The sequence below is a fragment of the Ursus americanus genome, chromosome 18, assembly GCF_024610735.1.
Source record: "Ursus americanus isolate L20-20 chromosome 18, mUrsAme1.1.p, whole genome shotgun sequence".
Taxonomy (NCBI): Eukaryota; Metazoa; Chordata; class Mammalia; order Carnivora; family Ursidae; genus Ursus; species Ursus americanus.
This window is the reverse complement of record NC_142144.1, coordinates 33,146,229-33,172,087: the sequence shown is the minus strand read 5'-3', so window position 1 is coordinate 33,172,087 and position 25,859 is coordinate 33,146,229. Positions and strand designations below refer to the sequence as shown.

Sequence of the window (25,859 nt, the reverse complement as noted above, 5' to 3'; positions counted from 1 at the left end):
ATTAAAAGTCTGAATTATAGAGTATTTTATTGGTGTATTTTGTAATCCTAACTGGTCCTAATAAAATATTGCTAAGTATGATTATTTGGGAGAATGCCTTTGAAGTAATAGATTAAAAATATGGCATTTTATTAGCGATTTTTATATGTGAATGTGTTCTAAATATAAAGACATTACTTGTAGCAGAGTAAATATTTCTCATAATTATGAACCCTTTATGCTTAACATATCTCCCTCTGCAATCAAGTCTTCAAAATCTTCTCTGTCTTCTATTAAATTGTCTCTCACCGTTTGTGTTTCCTATACAGATTCTAAAGTTCTTCTTTCTCTCTAGCATTGTTCTCCAAACATCCACCCCTATATCCAGTTCCAAATAAAAATCAATAATTAAAAGCAAATGGATAAAATTACATTGTGGTCCTCATTAAATCATAGTGTCCTTCCCTGTGATTATGTGAATTATGCTTACTATTTATTTGATATCTGTATCACTGGGTTCATACAGTCAGTTTGTAGTCCTTTTTTGTTTTCTTGATTAGGTAATATAGAAACTGTTTCTCAAGTTTTCTTTAACAAGAGATTAAATAAACCAGTTTTTCTTTTCTGCTTTGTAGATTTCTTGATAACCGGCTGTTTGCTACCTGCTCTGATGACACTACAATAGCACTCTGGGATCTGAGAAAACTGAACACCAAAGTATGCACTTTACATGGTCACACTAGCTGGGTGAAGAACATCGAATATGATACTAATACAAGACTCTTAGTAACATCAGGATTTGATGGAAATGTCATTATTTGGGACACCAACAGGTTTGTGAATAGGAGACCATGTTAGGATTGTGAACAACAAAAATTTATTCTTAAAGATTTCTTTATTTGACAGAGAAAGGGAAAGAGAGCGAGCATGTGAAGGGTGGGTGGCAGAGGGAGAGGGAGAGAAAATCTCAAGCAGACTCCCTGCTGAGCACAGAGCCTGGTGTGGGGCTCAGTCTCATAACCCTGAGATCATGACCTGAGAAATCAAAAGTTGGATGCTTAACTGACTGAGCCACCCACGTGCCTCCCCAACATAATTGTTTAAAATGGTAAACAAATTCAGTGTTCTGTCTTAGCTTTCATATCTCTAGGAGAAAAAACCTGACTTTGTGAAAAATAATAAAAAATGATTCCATTTTTTGTTACTTGCTCTTAGTCATATACTGCAACCAAAAAATTTGGAGAAAACTATATGGAAAGGAGACCAAGTAGTATGTATAGTTAATGATGAAAACTGGTTTATGAGTTTCCTAAATTTAAGGAATTTAAGGAAAAATATTTTTGTTATTTCCTCTGTGGAACAGAAATGTTTTTCATTCTTACTCCTTCAATTTTAAACCTATTTATTTTGTAATTTTTGTACTTTTTTTCCCATGCATTAAAATAATAGTTTCTCAGTGGGAATGTTTAGAAATAACGTGTGGTGCAGTTTTAGTTGTCACTGTGGGAGGAGAAGAGAGGATTTCTACTGGCATTTAGTCAACAGGGATCAGAGTTTCTAAACATCCTGCATGGAACATTTTGCACAGTAGACTAGTCCTACGTAAAATGTCAGTAATGCCTCTGTTGTGAAACACTTCAATGAAATGTCTCATAGAGAAATTGATTATTTAAAGAGTGGAAGTTTGGGGCACCTGGGTGGTTCAGTTGGTTAAGCATCTCTCAGGTCTTGAACTCAGGGTTTTTAGTTCAAGCCCTGCATTAGGCTCCATTTTGGGTGTGGTGCCTACATAAGAATAATCAAGAAAAATGAAGGGTTGAAGTTTGAGAAATAATTAAAATATACCTGTTGCTAGTTATGGTGAAGTGACAGTACAGTAATACACCATTTCTGAAATATTCTTTTCAGAGGTCATATGTAAAAAGAGAGGGGGTATTCTTAAAGATTTCTAACTATGCATATTGTTTGAGCAGAGGATATACAGATCTCTTTAGACTAAGACAAGCATACTGTTAGAATTTAGAAGTTTATTTTTTTTAATTTAGAAATAAAATTCGAATAGGAATATGAATGGTAACTTCCAAATTAATGGTCAAAAGCTAGTAAAACGTGATCAATCCAATAGAGGCAGAGAAGGGGAAAAATCATTTTTAAAGAAGTAAATTGGGAAGCACAAAAATATGGTAGGCAGAAAATCCAGATATCAGTAATCAAAATAAATACATATGGACTAATGTAGCCAGTTAAAAGATAGGGTTAGGTTGGATTAAAAAAGAAAACCAAACTATGTTCTTTATAAGGAATATACCCAAAACACGCAAACGAGAAAGTCTGAAAGTAAAAGCATGGGGAAAAAATAACAGGCAAATTCAAATCAAAGAAAAACAGTTGTATCTATGTTAATAGCAGACAAAATAGAGTTTAAGGCATAAAGCATTATTAGTGGTAAAAAAAAGCTACTATACTAAAAGGTTTATTTCACTAGAACATAAAAGAATTCTTATCTTAAATGTACCTAATAACATAGCTTCAAACTATAAAAAGCAAAAATGGACAGAATCACAAGTAAAAAGTAAGAATTCCCATCTCAGTGGAAAATATTAACATTATTCTCTCATTTACTAATAGATGAAATAGACCAAAAAATTAGTATGACCATAGGAGATCTTACTGTAAGAAACTTGATTTATTAGGCATATTTAGAATTCTCCCAATAAATAATACATCATCTGAAGCAAACTTAAAATACGTACAAAAGTAGAGCATGTACTAGATTACAAAGTAAGTTTGAACCAATATCAAAGACTTGTTGTCACACAAATGATTTTTCCTCAGTATAATCAACACAGGTAACTAAAAATTCCCATGTTTGGAGGTTTATAAACTCGCTTCCTAAATAATTCATGGATTAAAGAAGAAATCGTAGGGAAATCAATAGACTAAAAATTAGTGACCTAAGCATTTTACTCAAAACCTGGAAAGAGATAAAAAAGAGTAAACCCAATGAAAGACTATGGAAATAATAAAGATAAAAGCAGAAATTAGTGAAATTGGAAATGAATGTACAGTAACTTTTTTTTAAAAGCCTGCTTTTTAATAAAGCTAATTGAATATGCAATTCTCTGGTAAGATTCATCCATAGAAATAAGACAAAAGAATAATCTTAATAAAAAGACAACAAAAAATATATAGTATGGTAATAAGATCACTTTTATGCCAGTATACTTGAAAGCTTTGATGAAATAGTTTATTCAAAAAATACACCTTAGCAAAACTGATCAAGAGAGAAATAGAAAACCTAAAATACACCTATTACCTGGACTGATATTTAACCAATATGCAGTGATTTAGCTGAAGTAGTTGTTAAAATATTAAACTACTTCTGTAGTTAATACAGAAGTTAAATGTTGTAACTGTAGTTAAATGATAAATAGCCACTATCCTGAATCATCCCCAGGTGGTTATATCCTGGCACCCTCTGGTTACCCAGGCCCTTCTTTTAGGGATACGTCCCTCAATGCCTCAAGATCTTGCTATGATCTAGTAGCTAAAGTCCCCCCTTAAACTACGCCCTCCCTTGTTTTGGGGGGGGGTTGTTCAGCATCTCATTTAATTCTGAGAACAGCCTCATGAGTTAGATAACTATTATTATCCCATTTTAGAGCTAAGGAAACCAAGGTCAGAGAGGTTGGGTAACTTGCCCACATGACTGCCAATAAGACAGTAAAATATGAGCCAAGAGTCAAACCCCTGGTTTATAGACTCCTGAGAGGCACCCTTTGCTGATGGGAGTTTTAGGATCTTACAGTAGAGTAATTCCAAGACCCAGTTCCAGCACTGCCAACTGCATCAATTCTGACTGGCTCGTTTTCATGCATTGCTGGTTATTTAAATAGTCTAAACATGGCCTGTGCGTAGCCATTAAAGAAATGGAAAATATCAATTTATCTAATAAAACAGCAGTCCTGTCAGTTTTACAGGTAACTTTGGTAAGATAGTACAAGAAGCAGAACATTCCAATTTTATTAAGTTGTTCACATTCCAGAAAAAAGGGGAATTCTCCTTACCTCATGTATGAAGCTAGTATAACTTTAATATATAAACTCAACAAAGATAATATTAGAAGAGAAAAATTGAAAGGTCAGCCTGTAATGTGAATGTTAGATACAAATATTCTAAATAGAAGGAAACTGAAACTTTAAGATATTAATCAAAATATCATGACGAAGTTGGCTTTTTCAAGGAATGATAAGATGATATATCTGGGGCGCCTGGCTGGTTCAGTCAGAAGAGCATGCAACTCTTGATCTTGGGGTTGTGAGTTTGAGCCCCATGTTAGGTGTAGAGGTCACTTAAAATCTTAAAAAAATATGTAGCAATAGAAATTTTTTTTTTTAATTTATTTTATTTGACAGAAAGAGTGCACAAGCTGGGGGAGCAGCAGGCAGAGGGAGAGGGAGAAGCAGGCTCCGTGCTCAGTAGGGAGCCCGACTCAGGGTTCGATATCAGGACTCTGGGATCATGACCTGAGCCGAAGGCAGACGCTTAACCGACTGAGCCACCCAGGCGCCCGTCAGTAGAAATTCTGTTAATATAACTTATCACATTAACAGATTAAACAGAAAGTCCATATGATTGCTTTAATCCAGGAATAAAATTCAACATTCAATCATAATTAAAAACAAAAGGGGGGACATTATCACCAGAGATTAAAAGGATTATAAAGGGATACAATGAACAACTTTATGACAACAAATCGGACAACTTAGATAAATACCTGAAGAGTCGCAAATTACTTAAACTGATTCAAGAACAGATAGAAAACCTATAGACCTACAGACCTAAAGCAAGTAAAAAATTAAGCTGGATCATCTCAAGAAAGGCAGAAAAGCACTTGACAAAATCTTATAACCATTTGTAATAAAACTGGGAACAATAGGGAATTTTATTCCCTAGACATCTGATAAAGGACATCTATGAGAAATTTATGGCTAACATCATTTTTGTAAAGATTTTTTTTATTAGAGCACACTAGTGGGGGGGTGTAGGGGCAGAGGGAGAGGGACAAGCAGACTCCCCACTGAGCAGGGAGCCTGACAACACGAAGCTCGATCCCAGGACCCTGAGATCATACCTGAGCTGAAGGCAGATGCTTAACCAACAGAGCCATCCAGGTACCCCTGGCTAAAATCATCTTAATGTTGAAAGACTGAATACATTCACCTTAAGATTGGGAACAAGGCAAGGAAGTCTGCTCCCATGGACACTCTTATTCAGTATTGTATTAGAGGTACAATTGCACTGGAAGTGCAGTCAGGCAAGAAAAAGAAATAATAGGCATCCAGATTGGAAAGGAAGAAGTAATCTTCATATGCAGATATGATCTTATATATAGAAAATCTTAACGATTTCACAAAAATACTAGAACTAATAAGTTCAGCAAAGTCACAAGATATACAAGATAACTATACACAAATCAGTTGTATTTCTACTTATAAGCAATGAACAATCCAAAAATGAAGAAAATTCCATTCATAGTAGCATCTAAAGAAACAAGATACTTAGGAATGTATTTAACAAAAGATTTGTACACTGAGAGCTATAAAAACATTGCTGAAAGAAATGTAAGATGTAAATGAATGGAGAGACATTCCATCTTCATCAGTTGGAAGACTCAGCATCATTAAGATGGTAATTCTTGGGGTGCGTGGATGGCTCAGTCAGGAGAGCATGTGACTCTTGATCTTGGGGTTATGAGTTCAAGCCTAGGTGCCAAGGTAATTAAGTGGTTCAGAAAAGGATAGTCTTTTCAATAAATGATACTTGAGCAACTAGATATCCACAGGCAAAAAGATGAATTTAGACCCTTATCTTACATTGGAAAAAAAGAACTCAAAATGGATTTAAACCTGAGGGTAAGAGATAAAATTATGTAATTCATAGAAGAAAACATGGGAGTAAATTTTCGTGCAAACCAAAGCACAAGTGATTTAAAAAAATTGATAAAATGGACTTCATTAAAATTAAAAAATTTTGTGTATCAGGTGATACCATTAAGAAAGTGAAAAGAAAAACTACAGGATGGGAGAAAATGTTTGTAAATTATATCTGATAAAGGATTTGTGCCCAGAATATATAAAGAACTCTCGCAACTCACTTTATATATACACAAATAACCCAGTTTAAAAATGGGCAAAATATCTGCATAGAATTTACCAAGGAGGATAATAAAAATGATTAATAGTGAATAATTATGATTCAATAATTGATTCAATAAATATGATTCAATAGTGAATAATTATAATGAATTAATAATGTGAAAAGATGTTCAACATCATTAGTCATAAGGAAAATGCAAGTCAAAACCAAAATGAGAAACCATTTCATATCCACTAAGATGGCTTTAATTTAAAAAGACACTACAAGTATTGGCGAGAATGTGGAGAAACTGGATCCTCATACATTGCTGGTAGGGATGTAAAATGGTACAGCCACTTTAGAAAAGTTTGGTCGTTTCTTAAAAAGTTAAACATAGAGTCATCACCTACCAGCCATTCCGCTCCTAGGTATCTATCCAAGAGAAATGAACACCTATCACCACACAAAGATTTGTACATGAATGCTTATAACAGTATTATTCATAATATCCCCAAAATGGAACCAGTGCATGTATCAATTGGTAAATGAATAAACAAAATGTGGTATAGCTACACAATAGAATACTATTTGGTAATGAAAAGGAACAGAGTACTAATATGTGTTACAACATGGATGAACCTCAAAAAACAGTATGCTAAGTGAAAAGAGCCAAACCAAAAGACCACTTGTGTATTCTGTTCATATTAAATGTCCACAATAAGCGGATATATAGAGACTCTAGGAGATTAGTGGCAGCCTGTGACTGGGAGTAGGAACAGGGAGAGACTGCTAGTGGGAAGTGGGGATTTTTTAGGATGATGAAAATGTTCTAAAATTGGATTGATGATTGCACAACTCTAAATTTACTAAAAATCACTTGTTACTTAAAATGAGTGAATTTTGTGATATATAAATTATATCTCAATAAAGCTGTTAAACTTAAAAATAGAAGGGAACTCATCAGAAGTGTACACTAAAACCTACAGGACATTTTTAAATGTTGAAATTTCCAGAAGTTTTCTCTATAGGGGTACCTGGCTGGCTCAGTCAGTAGAGCATGTGACTCTTGATCTCAAGGTCGTGAGTTCAAGCCCCATGTTGAGTATAGAGCTTACTTAAAAAAAAAAAAAAAAAAAAAAGTTTATAAAATCAGGAAGGGAGAACATGTCTGCTTTTACTACTACTGTTTACCACTGTTTTGGGGTGGCAGAAGACAGGGTCCCAGCTGGTGCAGGAAAATATTTAAGAATTGGAAAGGAAAAAAAAATGAAAAAATAGCATTCACAGATGATACGATTGTCTATATGAAGGGTTGGCAAATTTTCTATAAAGGACTGTGTAATAAATATTTTAGGCTTTGTGTGCTGTATAGTCTCTGAGCAGCCATTGACAGTACATAAATGGATATTGCTGTGTTCCAACCAACTTTCTATATAAAAAACAGGCAATAATCCAGACTTGGTCTATAGACCAGTTTTGTGACTGGTCTATATAGAAAATCTTAGAAATTCTGCTGATAAATTATCAGAATTAATAAGAGTTAACCAAGATTGCTAGACATAAGATCAAAACGTGAAAATCAGTAGTGTTCATAAGTATCACAAGAAACAATTAAAAAATTTTAAAAGTATATAATTTTTAGTAATTAAGAAATTTTTAGGGGCGCCTGGGTGGCTCAGTCATTAAGCGTCTGCCTTCGGCTCAGGGCATGATCCCAGAGTTCTGGGATCAAGCCCCACATCAGGCTCCTCTGCTGGCAGCCTGCTTCTACCTCTCCCACTCCCCCTGCTTGTGTTCCCTCTCTTGCTGGCTGTCTCTCTCTCTGTTAAATAAATAAATAAAATCTTTAAAAAAAAAATTTTTTTTAGAACCCAGGATGGATCAAGTAGCAGATTAGACACAACTTTAAAAAATAGATTGGGGGGGCGCCTGGGTGGCACAGCGGTTGGGCGTCTGCCTTCGTCTCAGGGCGTGATCCCGGCGCTATGGGATCGAGCCCCACATCAGGTTCCTCCGGTGGGAGCCTGCTTCTTCCTCTCTCACTCCCCCTGCTTGTGTTCCCTCTCTCGCTGGCTGTCTCTATCTCTGTCGAATAAATAAATAATTTTAAAAAATAGATTGGAAGCTAGATATTAAAAATTATCTAGAATGTAACAGAAATGAGGAGATAGAATATAAGAAAGAGCAGCTATGAGACAAGGAGAATCAAATGTGAATGTTTCAAACATCTATTTGGAGCTCCAAAAGGAAAGAGAAAATGGGTGAGAGGCAATATTGGAATAATGATGGAGAATTTCCCAGAATATCTGAATAATATGAATCTTAAGATTTAGAAAGTCAAATGAATCCCAATAAAGTAGAAAGAAATCCAAATTTAAACAGAGTGAAACTGCAGTACTCCAAAGGCAAAGAGAAGATCAGTCAAAGGGAAAAAAAAAAAAAAGATAAATTGTCCAAAGTAACAATTGCACTGATAACAGATTTAAAAACAGCTGGGGGCGCCTGGGTGGCACAGCGGTTAAGCGCCTGCCTTCGGCTCAGGGCGTGATCCCGGAGTTACGGGATCGAGCCCCACATCGAGCCCCACATCGAGCCCCACATCGAGCCCCACATCGAGCCCCACATCGAGCCCCACATCGGGCTCCTCCGCTATGAGCCTCCTTCTTCCTCTCCCACTCCCCCTGCTTGTGTTCCCTCTCTCGCTGGCTGTCTCTATCTCTGTCAAATAAATAAATAAAATCTTTTAAAAAAATAAATAAAAACAGCAACAATGGAAGCCTCACACAACCAAGAAGGGGAATAGTTGGGCTTCAAGCCTGAGCCTTCCCACAGCATTCTTTTTTTTTTTTTTTTTTTTTTTTAAAGATTTTATTTAGTTATTCGACAGAGATAGAGACAGCCAGTGAGAGAGGGAACACAAGCAGGGGGAGTGGGAGAGGAAGAAGCAGGCTCATAGTGGAGGAGCCTGATGTGGGGCTCGATCCCATAACGCCAGGATCACGCCCTGAGCCGAAGGCAGGCGCTTAACCGCTGTGCCACCCAGGCGCCCCGCTCAGCAAATTTTTAATCAAAGAGTGAAATAAAGATTTTTCAGAACAACATAAAGTGACAGTTTACTTCAACAAAATCCTACTTAAACATGTATATTTCAGAAAGAATAAAATGGGAAGTTGGAGGTGAAAGAAGGAATGGTGAGCAAAAAAAAAAGGTTTATCATGTATATAAGGCTAAGCATACATTGACTGCAAATTTGTTTGAAGGTCAAAAATATGACTATTACCGAATCCTTATATTTATGATAATTCTGGGTTTTGTTTTGATTTCTTCTGTAGGTGTACAGAAGATGGGTGTCCACATAAGAAATTCTTTCACACACGTTTTCTCATGCGAATGCGGTTAACACCAGATTGTTCCAAAATGTTGATCTCGACGTCCTCTGGATATCTCTTGATTTTGCATGACCTTGACTTAACCAAGTCTTTAGAAGTAGGCAGCTATCCCATTTTGAGAGCAAGAAGAACTACATCAAGTTCAGGTAAGCTTTTCTTTTTTGATTAAAGAAAGTTTTCCAGAGTCTCACACAAAGGGATAGTATATGTTTCCATTCTGAGAATGATAGGAGGGAAGGAAATTAGAAGACATTTTTGGAAAGCTCATTGAGAGCTTTTTTCCCAAGTTAGTATGACCTATATGAATCTCTGACAAAGCATTAATTTGTGCTTCTGTATCACCAATGATCTAGGAAGAACTGTTAACTATAAAAATATTTTCTTTTAGCGCTCTCTGCTATCCAGAAAATCTTTTATCAGTATTTCTAAATCATCACTATGTCAAAAATTAGTAGTGGCCCGAGGTAGTATCCATCTTTTTAAGTGCTTCTGAAACCCAGCAGAGCTTTATTTTTAGTTTTAGTTTAGTTTTTAGTTTAGTTTTATTTTACAACCCTGAGATCAAGACCTGTGCTGCGATCAGGAGTCGGATGCTGAACTCACTGAGCCACCCAGGCATCCCACCTAGTAGAGCTTTTAAGATGTATTCAATACAGAGCTTTACTTTTAAGTCTGTATTACATCCTAGACTTCCAGATGTCTGTACCCAGGGAGCTGGTGCCATCCTATTTCACAACCCCTAAACATCCTCTTGCTAAAGCTGTATTCTTTTTTTTTTTAATTAAGATTTATGTATTTATTTGAGAGAGAGAGCGGGGGAGGGGCAGTGAGAGAGACACTGCTGAAGCAGACTTCCCGCTGATTGGGGAACACAGTGGGGGGGCTCAGTCCCAGGACCCTGAGATTATGACCCAAGCTGAAACCAAGAATCAACCGCTTAACTGACTAAGCCACCTAGGTGCCCCTAAAACTGTATTCTTTTTCCTGCTGCTGATTTCATTAGACTTCAATGAAATTGAGGCTCAAAAAAACTTATGCACTATAATTTATCTACATTATGTGATAGAGACTATATTTCATCACCTTTGGGAAAAAGGTATGTTTCTACCTATTTATAATTTTGCACTTATGAACAAGAACCCAGAAAAAAAACACTTAAGCATTTGGAGCACATAATGTTTATAAATTGCTTTTTAAAATCAGCTTCAGGGTGCCTCGGTGGCTCATTCAGTTAGGCATCTGCCTTCGGCTTTCATGATCCCAGAGTCCTGGGATCGAGTCCCACATTGGACTCCCTGCAGGGAGTCCGCTTCTCCCTCACGTTCTGCTGCCTCCTCCCTGCTCGTGCACTCTCTCTCAGATTTTTTAAAAATCTTAAAAAAAAAAAAAAATCAGTTTCAGATGGTTGGACTCTTTCTCCTGTATGCATAGGGCTACTTCTGAAGACTCCCTTTGGGAAAGTACAGGCCCCATTGTAATTGCATTTGCCCAATTTCACTGCTAAAAGTAGAAATTTAAGTTTTACCAACTTATTCCCAATTACCAACATATTTCATAAATATGTGAGTATAATCCTTTTACATTCAGAAATTTATTTTTAGGTTAAACATTAATAATCAACTTAAGCTTAGTAAGAGGTAGTGACTTAGAAGGTAGTTGGTATTTTTTAATTCAAAAACCAAGAACATTTTGTCTTCTGTTATTACATTTGTAATAATATCAAAGGGAATTAGACGAAGAAATCCTCATAAAAGTGTGGAGCCACTAGAAGAGTGAGATGAAATAGAGATGGCTGTTTGGAGTAATACACCAAACCCGACTATCTGATACTCAATTTTTGTTTTTGTACAGATTTCTGTATAAAGTTTGTATTGCATTTCAAAGATGGTATTCACATAATTTCATGAATGGTAACAGAATTGTTTGGCATGCTTAAGAAGGTTCATTTAATGTTCTCAGTAATGGACCACCTGGTATTTGGACCCTATCCTAAGATTAAATGGGCTGATGAACAGTGCAGTGTTCATGTTCACTGAATTTTCTTGTTCCATTTTACTACAGAAGTGTTGGGGAACCCAAAGATGCTCCTTGTTTATTTGGTTTGTCATTTTTATTTCACTTAAGCAGCTCTTTGGTAGAAGAGATTTTAGAAAGGGCCCAGGCCTTAGAACACTTCAAAGAGCTGACCTACCTACCTCGGTCTTAGTTGTAGGCCAGTTTTAAGTGGGCGTGTACTTGCCACGTTTCAGGTGTGTTTTAACAGTATGCTTCAACTAGATGATTAAAAAGAGACACTACTAGAGTTTTGCTAAGTTTATTGTCAGAACTTTTTGCATTTTCAAGATCTGACTACTTCATCAAGTTCATCTGGTCCTCGAGTTTCTGGTTCACCTTGTCATCATAGTGATTCTAATTCATCTTCTGAGAAACACGTGTCACGAGCCTCACAAAGAGAAGGTAGGTTAAAAGTGGACTTTTATAATCTTGCAACAACAGAGTCTACTGAGTAGCTTTCTTTGGTTTAGTTTTAATCCATACAAATAAAAGTCAATAAAGAAGAGGCAATTCTTTGACCCTCAGTCATTTTCAAAAGCTAACTAGTTTCTAGGGCTGGATATCTTGGGTTTCCATCTTTGTTGGAATTTGAGCTTTGGTTTTATTTACTGAACTGAGTTTGGTCTAGATTGGAGAAAAAGTAGTTAGGACACATAGATTCCAATAAAGGTGGTTCTGGAAATTAAATGAGATATGTATGTGATGGTGCGGTATAAAGTGATGTTTGTCAGGTGCTTGTGAGAGTCACCCGGTCCCAGCCTGGTAGGCATTTTGTTCTGCCATTTCTTTATCTGAGCAATGCCTGACAGCCTTAGAGGGGTTGTAGGATAAAGTAGGCTACGATGGCCGTATTCTGCTTTTGCCCGTTTTCCCCCACTGCTCTGCCAGATCTAGCTGTTTAGCCTATTCTTTCCACCCCCTAAATGAGATGCTTTTTACCTATGCAGATTTCACCTACTTCTCCATACCACTGCACATCTAAGCACTTTTTGTTTGTCCTCATCTTTGTGGAATGATGGCCAGATGTGGGTCCTTTTGTAATTTTGGGTCACCTTTTGGAAATGAGCATGGCTCCTACCTGGATCTTTAGGGGAGGGACTATCCATTAGACTTCTAATTTATGTTTTTCCTGGGTGGCATCACCTGGTAAGTGCTTGATAATTGCATATTTGATTATTTTGCATGACTACTTACATTTGTAGAGTGGTTTGAGAGCCCTTCCTAACCTACAGCCTATCTATTTTCCTCTGGATATTCAAGACTATGACATTTAAGGTTAAAAATTACTCCTATTAAATTTAGAGATTTATGCCCAGATATGCAACATTTTTCCTTTGATTTGTAGCAGAAACTTTTTATAGATTCTGCCTGTTCTACTTTGGCTACCGAAAATAAGACAATGCTCTTAGTTATCATTGAGAAAAATCTTTATTGAACTAAACCATCCAGGAGGGCGGGGGGGAAACCGTTAAGAATAGTTAACTGCTTGTGCCAGTGGTAAACCCCAAAACCACACTACACAGCAGTAGAGTTGGGAATAGGAGAAGAGACGATGTATGGAGAGCCTAGGCAGGGTATAGAGAAGGTGGGGCTCATACATACATAGGGTTGTTCTGAATATTGGCAATCCTGGGTCTTTGGGGTGTCAGAATGCTAACACCATACTTTGACAGATACAGTAGATAGAGCTGAGGCTTATCAAACTCATTTCAGGATTAGAACTTTTTTTTTTAAGTGATGTCTACACCCAACATGGGGCTCAAACTCCAGACCCTGAGATCAAGTGTCAGATGCTCCACGGACTGAGCCAGCCAGATGCCCCTAGAACTCTTTTTTGACATGAAGTCTGCTGTGGATTGTAGCAGATAAAGTACAAAAACTCTGGTTTAAGTGAAATTAGGGAGTTCCTTGACCGGTCTTCCTTACCCCATCCCCATGTGGTTCCCTCCTTTTGCCAGCTCTGGAGGAACCTCCAAGGAGCACAGCTCAAAAACCACTACTTACTTATTTAGATGGGTTTCTTTTCTGCTTTTGTTCGATTTTCAGAATTCTTGAAATAGCTGTTTTTATCTAAAATTGTTTTTAAAGTTCAGTCACATGTGAAATCATTATTTAGGTATAGTTTGGTTGTAACAATGGAATTTAGAGCTTCACAGGTTTGCATCAATGCTGTAGTAATCTAAAGGGAATCTTTTAAAGAAGATAACACATCTATTTGAGAAACAATTCACAAAAGGTCTGACAGAGGGAGCTCATAATCTTCAAAGCAACTCCTTCCACAGGTAGAGAAGTGTTGAAATATTTCTCTTGATATTACATTTCTAAACTGCTTCTTTATAATGTCTGTGAAAGTGGTTCTCCACATATCTGTGGGATAGGACATAACTCCTAGTAGTAACGGCTTGCTGTAGCAGTCACTTTCGTGGGGGGCTAGAAAGGAGGATGGGATGGGCCCTAACAGAGTACCAGGCATTGTCTCCAAACCCCTCGTTTTGACATAACACTATATGCGAAATATCCTCCCTTGCCTCCGAAATTATAGATCTGTTTATCATTTATAGTATTGTCCTGGGGGTTCATAAGTCCTGCTCCTTGTGCACATAATAGCCTTTTATTGGTAATAAAGGCAGTCTGCCTGGCTTCCAAGTATTTCCTTCTCTGGACTAGAGAGCACCAGGTCCCCTGAGATGAGATTTATCTTTTACTTTTCCAGATTCATTTCATATAACTTTGGTTCTTAGAGTTTTCTGAGATGTAAATCCTAATCAAAAAGGTCCCTAGTCTACTTTAATGCCTTAGTCTTAGGTTACTGGGATTCCTGCTGCAGGAACTTGGGATTCTTTAGTTCTAGTCATAACCTTTCCCCATACCCGCACCCCAAAGACAGGCACACCAAACATCAAGAGGCACCATAGGTTTTTTTATGTATGTGGATTTTTTCTTTCTTTTTTTAAGATTTATTTTAGAGAGCAAGCATGAGTGGGAGGTGCAGAGGGAGAGAGAGAGAATCTGAAGTGGACTCCATGCTGTGTGTGGAGCCTGATGCAGGGCTTGATCTCACAACCCTGAGATCACGACCTGAGCCGAAACCAAGAATTGGCTGCTTAACCGGTGGTGCCCCCAGGCGCACCCAGTTTTTCTTTTTACATGTGGTAGCACAAGGGGCTGACGAAGGAATGAAGGCTGGGGGTGGGGGTGACTGCCAGAAATCAAAGCTTTGATGAGCTGCCTTAGTCCTTTGATAATACAAACCTCACATCCTAATTTTCTTACCAGGAGTTTCACCACGAAATAGTCTTGAAGTCTTAACCCCTGAAGTTCCTGGTGAGAGAGATCGTGGAAACTGCATCACATCGTTACAGCTGCACCCAAAAGGCTGGGCCACTCTCCTTCGGTGCTCAAGCAACACTGATGATCAGGAGGTAGGAGCGGCAGCCCTCCACCTTCAGCGGGGCTGACTGAACATACAGCCATTGCCCGGTGTGCTCATGGCATCTTTATCCCTCGAACCCCTCCTTCCTCTCCAGCCTCCTCCAGTGTGGCAAACTGGGAAATACTTTAAACCAGTATCAGCTCAGATTGTGCCCAGCTTCTTAATTCTTGCCTCCTTCATCTCACCACATGACCTTTATATGGTAAACTTTAGATGGAGATGCTTCAGCCAAGCTGGCTTAATGTAAGGTTTTGGTAAGCCAATTGAGTATTAGAATTTGCTCTTTTTAAAAACCAGGGGAGGGGCGCCTGGGTCGTTCAGTTGGTTAAGCGTCTGCCTTCAGCTCAGGTCGTGATCCCAGGGTCCAGGGATCAAGCCCTGTGTTGTGCTCCCTGCTCAGCAGGGAGTCTGCTTCTTCCTCTCTCTCTGCCCCTCCCTGCTGCTCGTGCTCTCTCAAATAAATAAAATCTTTTAGGTAAATAAATAAAACCAGGGGAAGCCAGGGAAAGACTAAACTGATGACTAGGGGAAAGGACCTTATATGACCTCGTGTCTCTCGTCACTCTGGAAAGCAGGAGTCTTTTGAGGATATCACTAGCTCTAGAAGTCATAACTGAAAAGAGAGAAGAGCCTTTGAAGTGTAGGAGAGGTATTTTAGGGCTTAGATATCTAAACTTCAGAATATTTTAAGTATCAAGATTGTTGTTACTTTCACAAAAGGGAATTATTACCACAGAAGTCACAGCAGCCTGAGGGAATAAAAGGCTTTAGTCATAGTACGTCACAGTACACAGAATAACCTTGGCTTATGAAGATAAGAAGGTATGGGGCCTGCATTTTAGTAGATAGGAGAGGGGTAGCAGTCATCTGATTTCTTGCAACAATTCTGTGGCTTTGGCAGTCTGTTGAGCTTTTTACAAAAAGACGTATCTAGCATTATTTGGGGCTTTGTAACTTTATCTCTCTTCTCTCCCCTTAGTGGACTTGTGTCTATGAATTCCAAGAAGGAGCTCCCGTGCGACCTGTCTCACCTCGCTGTTCTCTACGACTAACTCATTACATTGAAGAAGCCAATGTAGGCAGGGGTTATATCAAAGAACTTTGCTTCAGCCCTGATGGGCGAATGATCTCTTCCCCACATGGCTACGGGATTCGCTTATTGGGATTTGACAAACAGTGCAGTGAACTTATAGACTGTTTGCCCAAAGAAGCCAGTCCCCTGCGGGTGATCCGTTCTCTGTACTCTCATAATGATGTGGTACTGACAACAAAGTTCTCTCCAACACATTGTCAGATTGCCTCAGGGTGCCTTAGTGGACGGGTTTCTTTGTATCAGCCAAAGTTTTAGGCACAACTTACATCAAATAAGGAACTCTTCTGGTGTTTGACTTATAAATTACTTCAATTTAGGTGAAGTATTTCCTTTTTAGAAGATCTTAAAAGTTTGGGTCAAGATCCCAGTTCTTATGGGTCCACGAACACACCTATGACCTGAGGACTTGGCCGTCGGGCATCGTAGGGGCCTCACCAAGTTAGACTCTACTCAGCAGCAGCTCTTGCCGCATTCCTCTGCTCCTGCTCATCTGTGCCACCTGAACTTCGGTTCTTCTGGTTATTTTGCATGGTAGCTCTTGTCAAGTTTCTTTCTTTTCCTATTTCTTGATTTTGGTGTGAATTTTGTGGACGTCTGGCAGGAGTTTTGGCTGAGTTAGGAGAAACCCTTGACACTAGTATTGAATAAAACCCAGAAGTTCGATGTCAGCATACTGGTCATTGAAAAAGAAATTTCATCTTCACTTATCAGTATACTGGGCCTTTTAAAGTTGCTGTTACGTTTCTCTGTAATGAGCACAGATAATGGCATTATTCTCATAACTGTTAGTCTTACAACAAAAATGTCTTTTAAGTTTCCTGTTAAAATTATACATATTTTTTCACCATGAGGGGAATTTTGTTGTAAAACTCTAGAAAAAATAATTACCACATCTCTTTGTAATTTACTTGTATGAATTTAAAAATCTCTAGCATGTGTCCGTACTTGGTATTTTGTTCTTGTCAGCAGCATTTAGAAAGGAAAAGAGAAGGAATGGGCTTTGGTCATTTCTGTTATGTAGAAGAGGATTCATTAAGCTAGTACACTATCTGGTCAGAGGGATGAAAACGATGTGGTTTCGAGTTTCTGTTTTCTCTGCCAGACTATTTGACTCACACAGGGTGACGTGTTATGGTATTAGGGTGGAGGGGGAATTGAGAGTAACGAGGCTGTGTTTTCCTCATCTTTACTGCTTGAGCCAGGTGGCACAAGCTCGACCCTTAGCATTAGGGAAGGGAGAACTGCAGTCCTCTTCTAGCTGTGACCTAACTACAGTAGTCAGCGACTTGGATGTCAAGACAAAGAGCTGATGTGAAGACCTCTTAATATTTTGTTATGGAATACAGCAAGTAAAAAAACATCAAGCAGGGGTCAGTCACAGGGCTGACGGGCCTGCTGAAGTAAACAGCTTTTTTCTAGTCTCCACCTGGAATGGTTTTATATTTACAAGGGATCCACCAGAGGCTGGAGTAATTTAAGCCACACGCTAGCTCGTTCCCTCTCAGATCACATTCTCTTAGGCCAATGGTTCTCAAATATTAGGGTGCATTACAATCATTGAGGAGCTTATGGAAAACACAAAAACCTGGCCCTCACCTTAGGAGGTTTTCATTCATCCAGGGAGAGGAAAGGAATCTGTTTTTAATAGGAACCTCAAGTAATCTTTATTCAGGTGGTCCCTGGATCAGAGTTTGAAAAACACTACACCTTAAACATCAGTAAGTACTTCTGTACCTATCAGGTGCTTAACTCCCAGAAGGTGTTTTAATTATTAAAAAAAAATAGTAAATGAAACCTATTTTAGAGGTAGAAAATGTGATCAATCTCATTATCTGATGAATGAGAAAAGTTAAGTGACTTGCCTAAAGTCATCTTACAAAATTAGTGGCAGAGCCAGAACTTGAATTCAAGTCTCCTAATTCCTTGCTCAGGGCAATTTCTACTGTATTATGCTGGCTGTTAAAACAATGATTTCTGAACACTTTATCTTGTCTTTAAGTTGTATTATTGTGACTGCTCTTAAACTGGCCAATAAGTTGAAAAAGGCATGGGAGTAGATGCTGAGAATTCCAGCCTAAGAAGAAAAGAAGTTTAAATCTTATAGAAATGTTTAAGCAACCCAAATACATGAATAAAAATAACATTTCTTTGTAGAACCTACCAGCCAGCCATTCACACATATGTGCAGAAGTTACATCTCACTTGGAACAATCTTGGCTCTAGGACAAATTTTAAAAATTAGATTATTTTACCACGGATGTCAAAAAAAGATTGGAAATTTTTTAGCCATCAAAATTACCACAAAGTATAATGAAAACACAGGTTTGCCATAAATTTTTTTAAAAACCCCAGATATTTAAAGGAACATAAAGTTTCGGAGGCAAAAGCACCCAATCTTAACATTCAAAATAAGCTACTAAGTACAATAATTATATTGATTTAAAAAAGGTTCCATATATTGCATCCCCTTTGGAGAGAGTTGCATGTCAGATGCTGGGCCCACGTGTCGCCCGACTCTGAATTTCAGTTCGTGATTCTTCAACCATTATAGAGTTTCTACGCTGTCAAATAATCTACACACTTGACTACTAACCCTCACTCACAAAATACCTTGCAAGGTAGGTAACGTGAGCACCAGTTTACTTTGGAGGAAATGGAGGGTCTGACAGGTTAGGTGATTTGCCGTAAGTCACAGAGCTGCGGGAGGGCAACACTGGGATTCAAGCCTAGCTGCTCTAGCCCAAAGCCTGTGTGCTTACTACTCTACCACTTTGCTCTTTTTTATAAAGGACAGGAAACTGGCCTGTTAATTAGTTTAGCATCCTCTGTAAATTCGGTATTACAGAGCTGGCTTACCTTCTGTACCATGCGAGAGAACATTCACAAGCTTGAAAATGCCCAGTAGAATTAGTACCATAAACTGCAGGGCGTACATACAGTCCGTTCCTAACAAAGACTTCAAGCAGGATTAAGTAGCTGTAAAGAAAAATGTGGGATAAATAGCTCTGTATAAAAATAGAGCCACACAGATGAGAATTAAAAATTAACAAACTCAACAAAACCACTTTTATTCTCTTTTTGAGGTACGGTCATGGTCAAAACATCATGAGCGGGATATTAATCCAGGAATTACAGGGCATCAGGAATGCTAGACTCTTGGAGGAAACTGCATCTTATAATTTCAAGGTCTCATTTCATCACCTAAGAGCATAAAATCTAATCTGGTGTTTTTTTACTCTAAACTTTCTTTAGTCATTTTTATTCACGATAATTGGTGAATGTATTATAAATGGTAATGTGGTATAGTTGTTGGTAAATGTAGTGTAAATTATACTTGTTTTAAAAAACTTCCTACAGGGACGCCTGGCTGGCTCAGTCAGTAGAGCATGCTGCTCTTGATCTTGGGGTCATGAGTTTAAGCCCCACCTTGAGGGGTAGATTGTACTTAAAAAAAAAATCTTGAAAAAACTTTCTACAGAAATGCTATGTTAAATAAGTTTAGGAACATCAAATATTTAGTACTTCCTTATCTTTAATTGTGAAAATGAAGTGGCTAAAGCAGACAAGACCCTCTCTTAATCTTTTGAAAATGTATGTGATCTTTTTTCTCAGAAGCCCAAAGAACATGTATATTGTTATTTCTCCTTGTTACATCCAAGATGAGGCTATACCAAAAATTTTAGGAAAACAAGCAAGGAAAAGGTTCCCAACTCCTGTCTAGAACCACGATCACATTATATTGTGGTTAAAGTTTTGTTTTCTACAAAGTGCAATATAGGAAAAACACCCTGAGAATCTTTTAGAGGTCTAGTGTTTCCCGTATTAGTCAGAATATATGGTACTGGCATCCGTAAGTATCTGTTCAAGCTTGTGTTTAGCAGGAGAAACTGATGACAATCATCCCCATTGAAAATGACCAGCAGCCACGGAGAGCTATGAAAATTCACTCAGTAATACCTAGTGTTGGTCATGAAAGAAAGCATATATATGGATTTTTGGATAACTAATGCATATCTCTTAAGTGCCAAAATTTAAAACTTGTAAATTATTTTTCATGCAAGTCTTTCAGATATGTTCGTATTCCTCCCTGCCTTCTTAAACAGCATGCTCGGTATAATTCACTTTTTCACGATGAAAAGTAAAAGTTATATTCATGTGTTATTACAAATACCCAATGAGCTCTGATGTATGTAAAATACTTCATAAAATGTAAAGGGCTATAACAAATACAAGTTAATATCAATTATTATAAAGTGATTCCCTCAGCCCTGAGGTATATATAATCCTTTGCCTCAGGTTGCTTGGATTTGGGGATTTTTTTATTTAAAAATTTTTCTATCTGCTAAGTAGTTTGTTCTGTCTCTTACCACAGTATCCACATGCCTGCCTTTAACAGGCTCTTTATCGTATGTGCTGTGTTCATCTGTTATGAGCTGGGGCATGGAGAACCCAGCCGGCTCAGTGTCTAAAGAGCCGCACAAGCCCTGCTGCACAGTCTCTGAGACCACTAGGTTTTTGAAAGGTTCACAGGTAACCATCTGGATAACAGAAGTACCGGTAAAGCCTAGGCTAGTGATTTTTTCAGTTGCCACTAAGTAAAAGACTATAGACGAAGGATGCTGCTAGATTAAGGAATAAACAGCAATGTACCAAAGTATAGCCAAGTAACAACAGAGGCTCTGTATTAGCACAGGGATCCTTCCTGGGTTTTTTTCCCCCTTAAAAGAAGAATCTGGGGGGGGAAACAATGAAAATAAACTCCAGATAGACTTGAGCATTTTTGATGCCATTAAACTTGGTCAATAGCCATTAAAATACACGTTTAAATTATCACATATTGTTACAGTTTTAGTCTCATTGCAGAATAAGATTATACCGAAATTTATACCCTAAAGATGATTCCCAAGAATTTCTCCCGTTCAAATGACAACAGAAATTATCAAAAGGAAAGTCTCAAATTTACCTGTATGCTGCTGCTTTAGTTGTAAATGAATTAGTAATGGAAATATGGGTTTTATCAAAAGCTCCAAGGAACACATCTCACATATGCACATCTCGTATATGTATACTAATGTTACTATAAATGAAATGTCATCCAGAGACAATAAAATAATTTTAAAATTTAAGTCTTGTTCATAGTATTTAAAATGGAATTTTTTCAGCTTTCCTAAGCTGTTTATTTCAATCTCATATTTTCTACATTGAAGTTTGGATATTTGATTTTCTTTTAAATTTCACTGCATCCTCCATTTCTAAAGTGTGCTTTCTGGTAAATTTTAGATTCATATTTTTAGGAAAGTTGGGAATGTTCCACATAATATCCTAGACACCAGAAAGTAATTTCACTAGGTTCTGAGGTACTGTTAAGTTCTTACGCTAGACTGTAAGCTCCTTGTGGGCAGGGACTGTCTTACTTTTCTTGTATCCCCTGTGCCCAGTACAGGATGTGACAGAGTAGTTGTTCAATACATTATTTTTTGTAGGAATCAAATGAATCTTAGCCATATGTGGCCTCAGATTTCCATGAAGCCAGAATGTGATGTGGAAATAGAGAAACCTTCATCAGAGTAAGATTTTTTCTGACCACAGGTCAGAAAAACTAAGCATTTCTCATTGATTTGGAAAACAGCAAAACTCAATTTTCATCCACCAAACATTTGAATCTCTACTATATGCCTTGTGCAGTACCAGGGACTCAAGGGACAAAGATAACTAAGGCGGTAGCCCTGGCTTCATGCACGTGTGACCAGTGCAGTCATACAGGGCCCTGCAGTGAGAAAAGGTCCAGGCTTGCTTTAGGTTCTGCTGAAGCCATCTTAAAATTCTTCATTTTTTGAACAAGGGGCCCGTATTTCTATTTTGCACTGGGCTTCCAAATATATAGCTGGTCCTGCTTCAATATTACCATGTTGACACGGTGGGAACAATAAGAATTACAGTATCTTTTATCTACTGTCCAGTAAAGATATTCACACTCATTAAAAACTAGCCATAAAGTGAATGATTTAGTAAAATAACTTCTAAAATTAAAACTTCCTCCCACACTTTTTTTCACAGATCTTCATTTCAGAATTAAGAAAGCTTTCTAAAACTGTAATTGGCTTTTACTGTTTCAACTGAATTCTCTTGAGATTTTTATATGGATGTAGAGTTGTAGGTGATTTTATCTACATACCTACATGCAATATTAAGGTTTCAGTAAAGCTTTTATTAATATATGCACTGGATGTTTTGGTGTAAGTCTACCTCATAATGTGCTTTTAAAAAAATAAATGCTACTTTGAAACATTTAACACACTTTTTCTGTGGTTAACCTGTTTGAAAGGTTGATGGCAAGCTTGCAATTAGCAGTATTTTGAAATTTTTGTTTCAATTGCTTAGATGTTTATTTTTAGACCAGAATCAAGCATAACGCTATGACAGCAGCAGTAGCTTGGTGATTCTTGTAGTGGTATTCTAAACTTTTAAATCCTATAACCCCTACCCGAAATAAATTAGAGCATACGCTCCAAATTTTGATGTTTTATATATATTTTGTATACATATATAAAATATTGTACTGCTCTACTGTGTAAATTATGAAACACGTACAGAGAGAAAGGAAATTTTAAAAGGATAAGAGTTTTAAAAATCAAAGTTCTACATTACCTCCTGCATTTCCAGGGATCGCCTTACACTCCCACAGGTACATGCACATTTCATTTTGTTAAGTCCACCATTCTAAAACATAGAATTGGCATTTTACACTGAAAAACACATTTACTAAGATTTGATTCATTCACATCTGTTCACTAATGTTCTGGACATTTACAAGTTTACTAAATATGAATCATGTTTTATAGAGTTTTATAAATTAGTTATTTATTCGGTGAAAATTGTATTCATATCAATAGGAAGCACAGTGCATAAATTTTTGTCAAGCTGCACACTGGTTTCTTTTCATAGGTACACTTAGAACGTGCTATTTTTCACAGTGCTCCCTTGACTGACATTTGCTTATTATTTAACAGTGTGATGGTTCATTTTACAATACTGTTTTAATTCACTATAAAAACGACAATCATATTTGGGACACTTTTGTAAAATAAGTCACTGAAGAGAAAATCAGAGTGAGTCCCTTTCAATTCAGATTATTTTGTGAAATTATTTAGATAAACTAATTTAGCTAACCATAGCACTAATTACCACTATTTCAGTTATTCCTCGGACAGGTATGTTTTGGGCTAAAGTTTTTTTTTTTTTTTTTTTAAGGAAACAATGATTTGGCATGCTTAAATGCTAATAAATTAATGATTTGTATTAGTTTCCTGTAACTGATGTAACAAATTACCTACCAGAAATTTAGTGTTTAAAACAACACAATTTTGGGGTGCCTGTCTGGCTCAGTTTGTACAGCAGGCGGCTCTTGATCCGGGGTCATGAGTTTCAACCCCATGTTGGACAGAGAGCTTACTTAAAAAATAAACACAAATTCGTGTCCACTGAGTTTTCCTCCAGGCCCTTCCTTTCTGGCCCAGGACATGAAGAGTGGTGCTCTAACTCCAACATGTGCTGGGATCACCTGGAGGGCTTCTTAAAACACAGATGCTGGTTCTACACCCGGAGTTTCTGATTTCATAGGTCTAGGGTGGGAGCCCCATCTTGCACAATCAGTTCCTAGCTGATGCTGTATGTCTGTACACCACGATCTGAGACCTACGAATACAGAAAATGCAGTTAGGGGCACCTGGGTGCCTCAGTCAGTTGAGCGGCTGACTCTTGGTTTCAGCTCAGGTCATGATCTCACGGTGGTGAGACTGAGCCCGGCCTTGGGCTCCCGCACGGAATGTGGAGCCTGCTTGGGATTCTCTCTCTCCCTCTGCCCCTTCCCCACCCTTGCGTGTATGCACACACTCTCTCACTTAAAAAAAAAAGCAAAAAAAAGAAAATGCAGTTAGGGTTTAATTTTTCACAGATGACAGATCCTAGGGATCTCTATGTAGATAAATGAAGCCAATTTAGAGGACATATTTTTTTTTTCAGAGAACATCTTAACTCTGGAGGTTACTACAGATGGACAACAGTTGGTCCGTCAGCACGCCGTTCTCAGTACACTGAGACTCCCCCAGTTCAACACGATATGTAAGTTAGTGGGCAGTAAGTTGAGTAAGACCATCTTACCTTCTCCAGGCATAGACTTGGTGCTGTGTGGCTTCTAACTCAGAAAGAGGAGCGCCGCCACCAGAGAAACACACTCTCTGGTGTGAGCCGTAGATAGGTGCAACCGTTGCTCACAATAAACCCAGAAAAGGAACACCTGAAACTTCTACCAGGGCATACACAACTCAAAACATTTTTTAAAACCTTTTCTGGGGACACAGTGGTTTCCACTGAAAGCCATCTAAATTATGGGTGTGCTGGACTGCTGTGTTGACATTAATTCACAAAAGCCCTTCACGATTATAAAAGATTAGGTTTCGGGTAAAATGAAGGATCCAACTTTCATTGTGAAAGGATTACTTTTTAAAAGTTAAATACAAAGTATCGGATCTGTTCTGAAAACGCTCTATTTATTCTTAAGCAGTTATTACCTAGTCTTTTGTGTGTGTGCACATGCGTGCAAGCACTTAATGTGTGTAATTAAAGGATTTCCTGCCGTGTATTGGAATTTGCAGTTCACTGGCAGGAAAATCATGATCCCTCCCCTTGTCCCTTCAAGGGGCAGGTCGACAGACCCCCGGTCTCTGGGACAGTCTTATTGAAGCTGATTAGCCCTGTCACAACCTGTGGGTGGTGGAGGTGGCCATACTCATCAGTGGGAAACGCCGCAGGCTGGTGTTCCCTTCTAGCAAGGATTTCTGTAGCATCCCATGACTTCACGAAGCCTAAGAAGAACACCCTGAAAGAATCAAACCAGGGGCACGTGGGTGGCTCAGTTGGTTAAGTGTCTGCTTTTGGTTCAGGTCATGATCCCAGGGTCCTGGGATCAAGCCCCGAGTCAGGCTCCCTGCTCAGTGGGAAGTCTGCTTCTCCCTCTGCCCTTGCCTGCGGCTCCCTCTGCTTGTGCTGTCAAATAAATAAAATCTTTAAAAAATAAATTAAAAAATAAAGAAACTGAGTCAATACAATGTGGACAGCAGATACTGTGATAAACTCCCTAATGATTTCTCTCAGCATTTTATTATGAAAATGTTCAACATACAGCAAAGTTGAAAGAATTTTACAGTGAACATCTGTTGACTAGGATTCTACCATTATTGTTTTCCTGTTTTATCACATATCTAATACTCCATCCATCAATCCATCTTAATTTTTGATATATTTTTAATAAATTGCAGATAGCTATAGCCATCCTCCTAAAAATCTCAGCAATACAGATTAAAGTTCACTATCTTGTTTTAAATTTTCCACATGAAGTCCACAAGTATAAATGGTATGTTTGCTAAGTTTAGACAAACGTACACACCCAAGCTACCCAAACCCCCATCAAGACATAAATTACTACCATCACCCCAGAAAGTTCCCTCATACCCCTTCCAGGCTCCTTCCCCTCCCTCCCAGAGGCAACCAGTTTTTTTCCCCAGCACAGATTTATTTGCCTCTTCTGGAAATTCACATAAATGGAATCATACAGTATGTATTATTCACCGTGAAGGTTCTAAAAAGACATTCCTAAGAAATTCAAACTGTCTCTGAAACAGGGAGAGAAACAGTGATAAAGACAACATCTGGGATCAGATTATGACTCATTCACTGAACAGGTATTTATTAGGAGAACCTCTAGTCTAAGGAT

The 25,859-nt window shown here is 37.9% G+C and overlaps 1 protein-coding gene across 1 annotated transcript in view; it reads left to right on the top strand.

Annotated features, from left to right (window-relative positions):
• Positions 1–22,380, top strand: part of DCAF10 (DDB1 and CUL4 associated factor 10) — a 43,663-nt gene extending 21,283 nt beyond the window's left edge. Inside the window, exons 3-7 of the mRNA XM_045780218.2 lie at positions 615–812; positions 9,450–9,652; positions 11,850–11,963; positions 14,838–14,983; positions 15,974–22,380. Coding sequence (XP_045636174.2) covers positions 615–812; positions 9,450–9,652; positions 11,850–11,963; positions 14,838–14,983; positions 15,974–16,342 — 1,030 coding nt within the window. The 3' untranslated portion in view covers positions 16,343–22,380. The remainder of the gene's footprint in view (positions 1–614; positions 813–9,449; positions 9,653–11,849; positions 11,964–14,837; positions 14,984–15,973) is intronic.
• Positions 22,381–25,859: the final 3,479 nt, after the last annotated feature.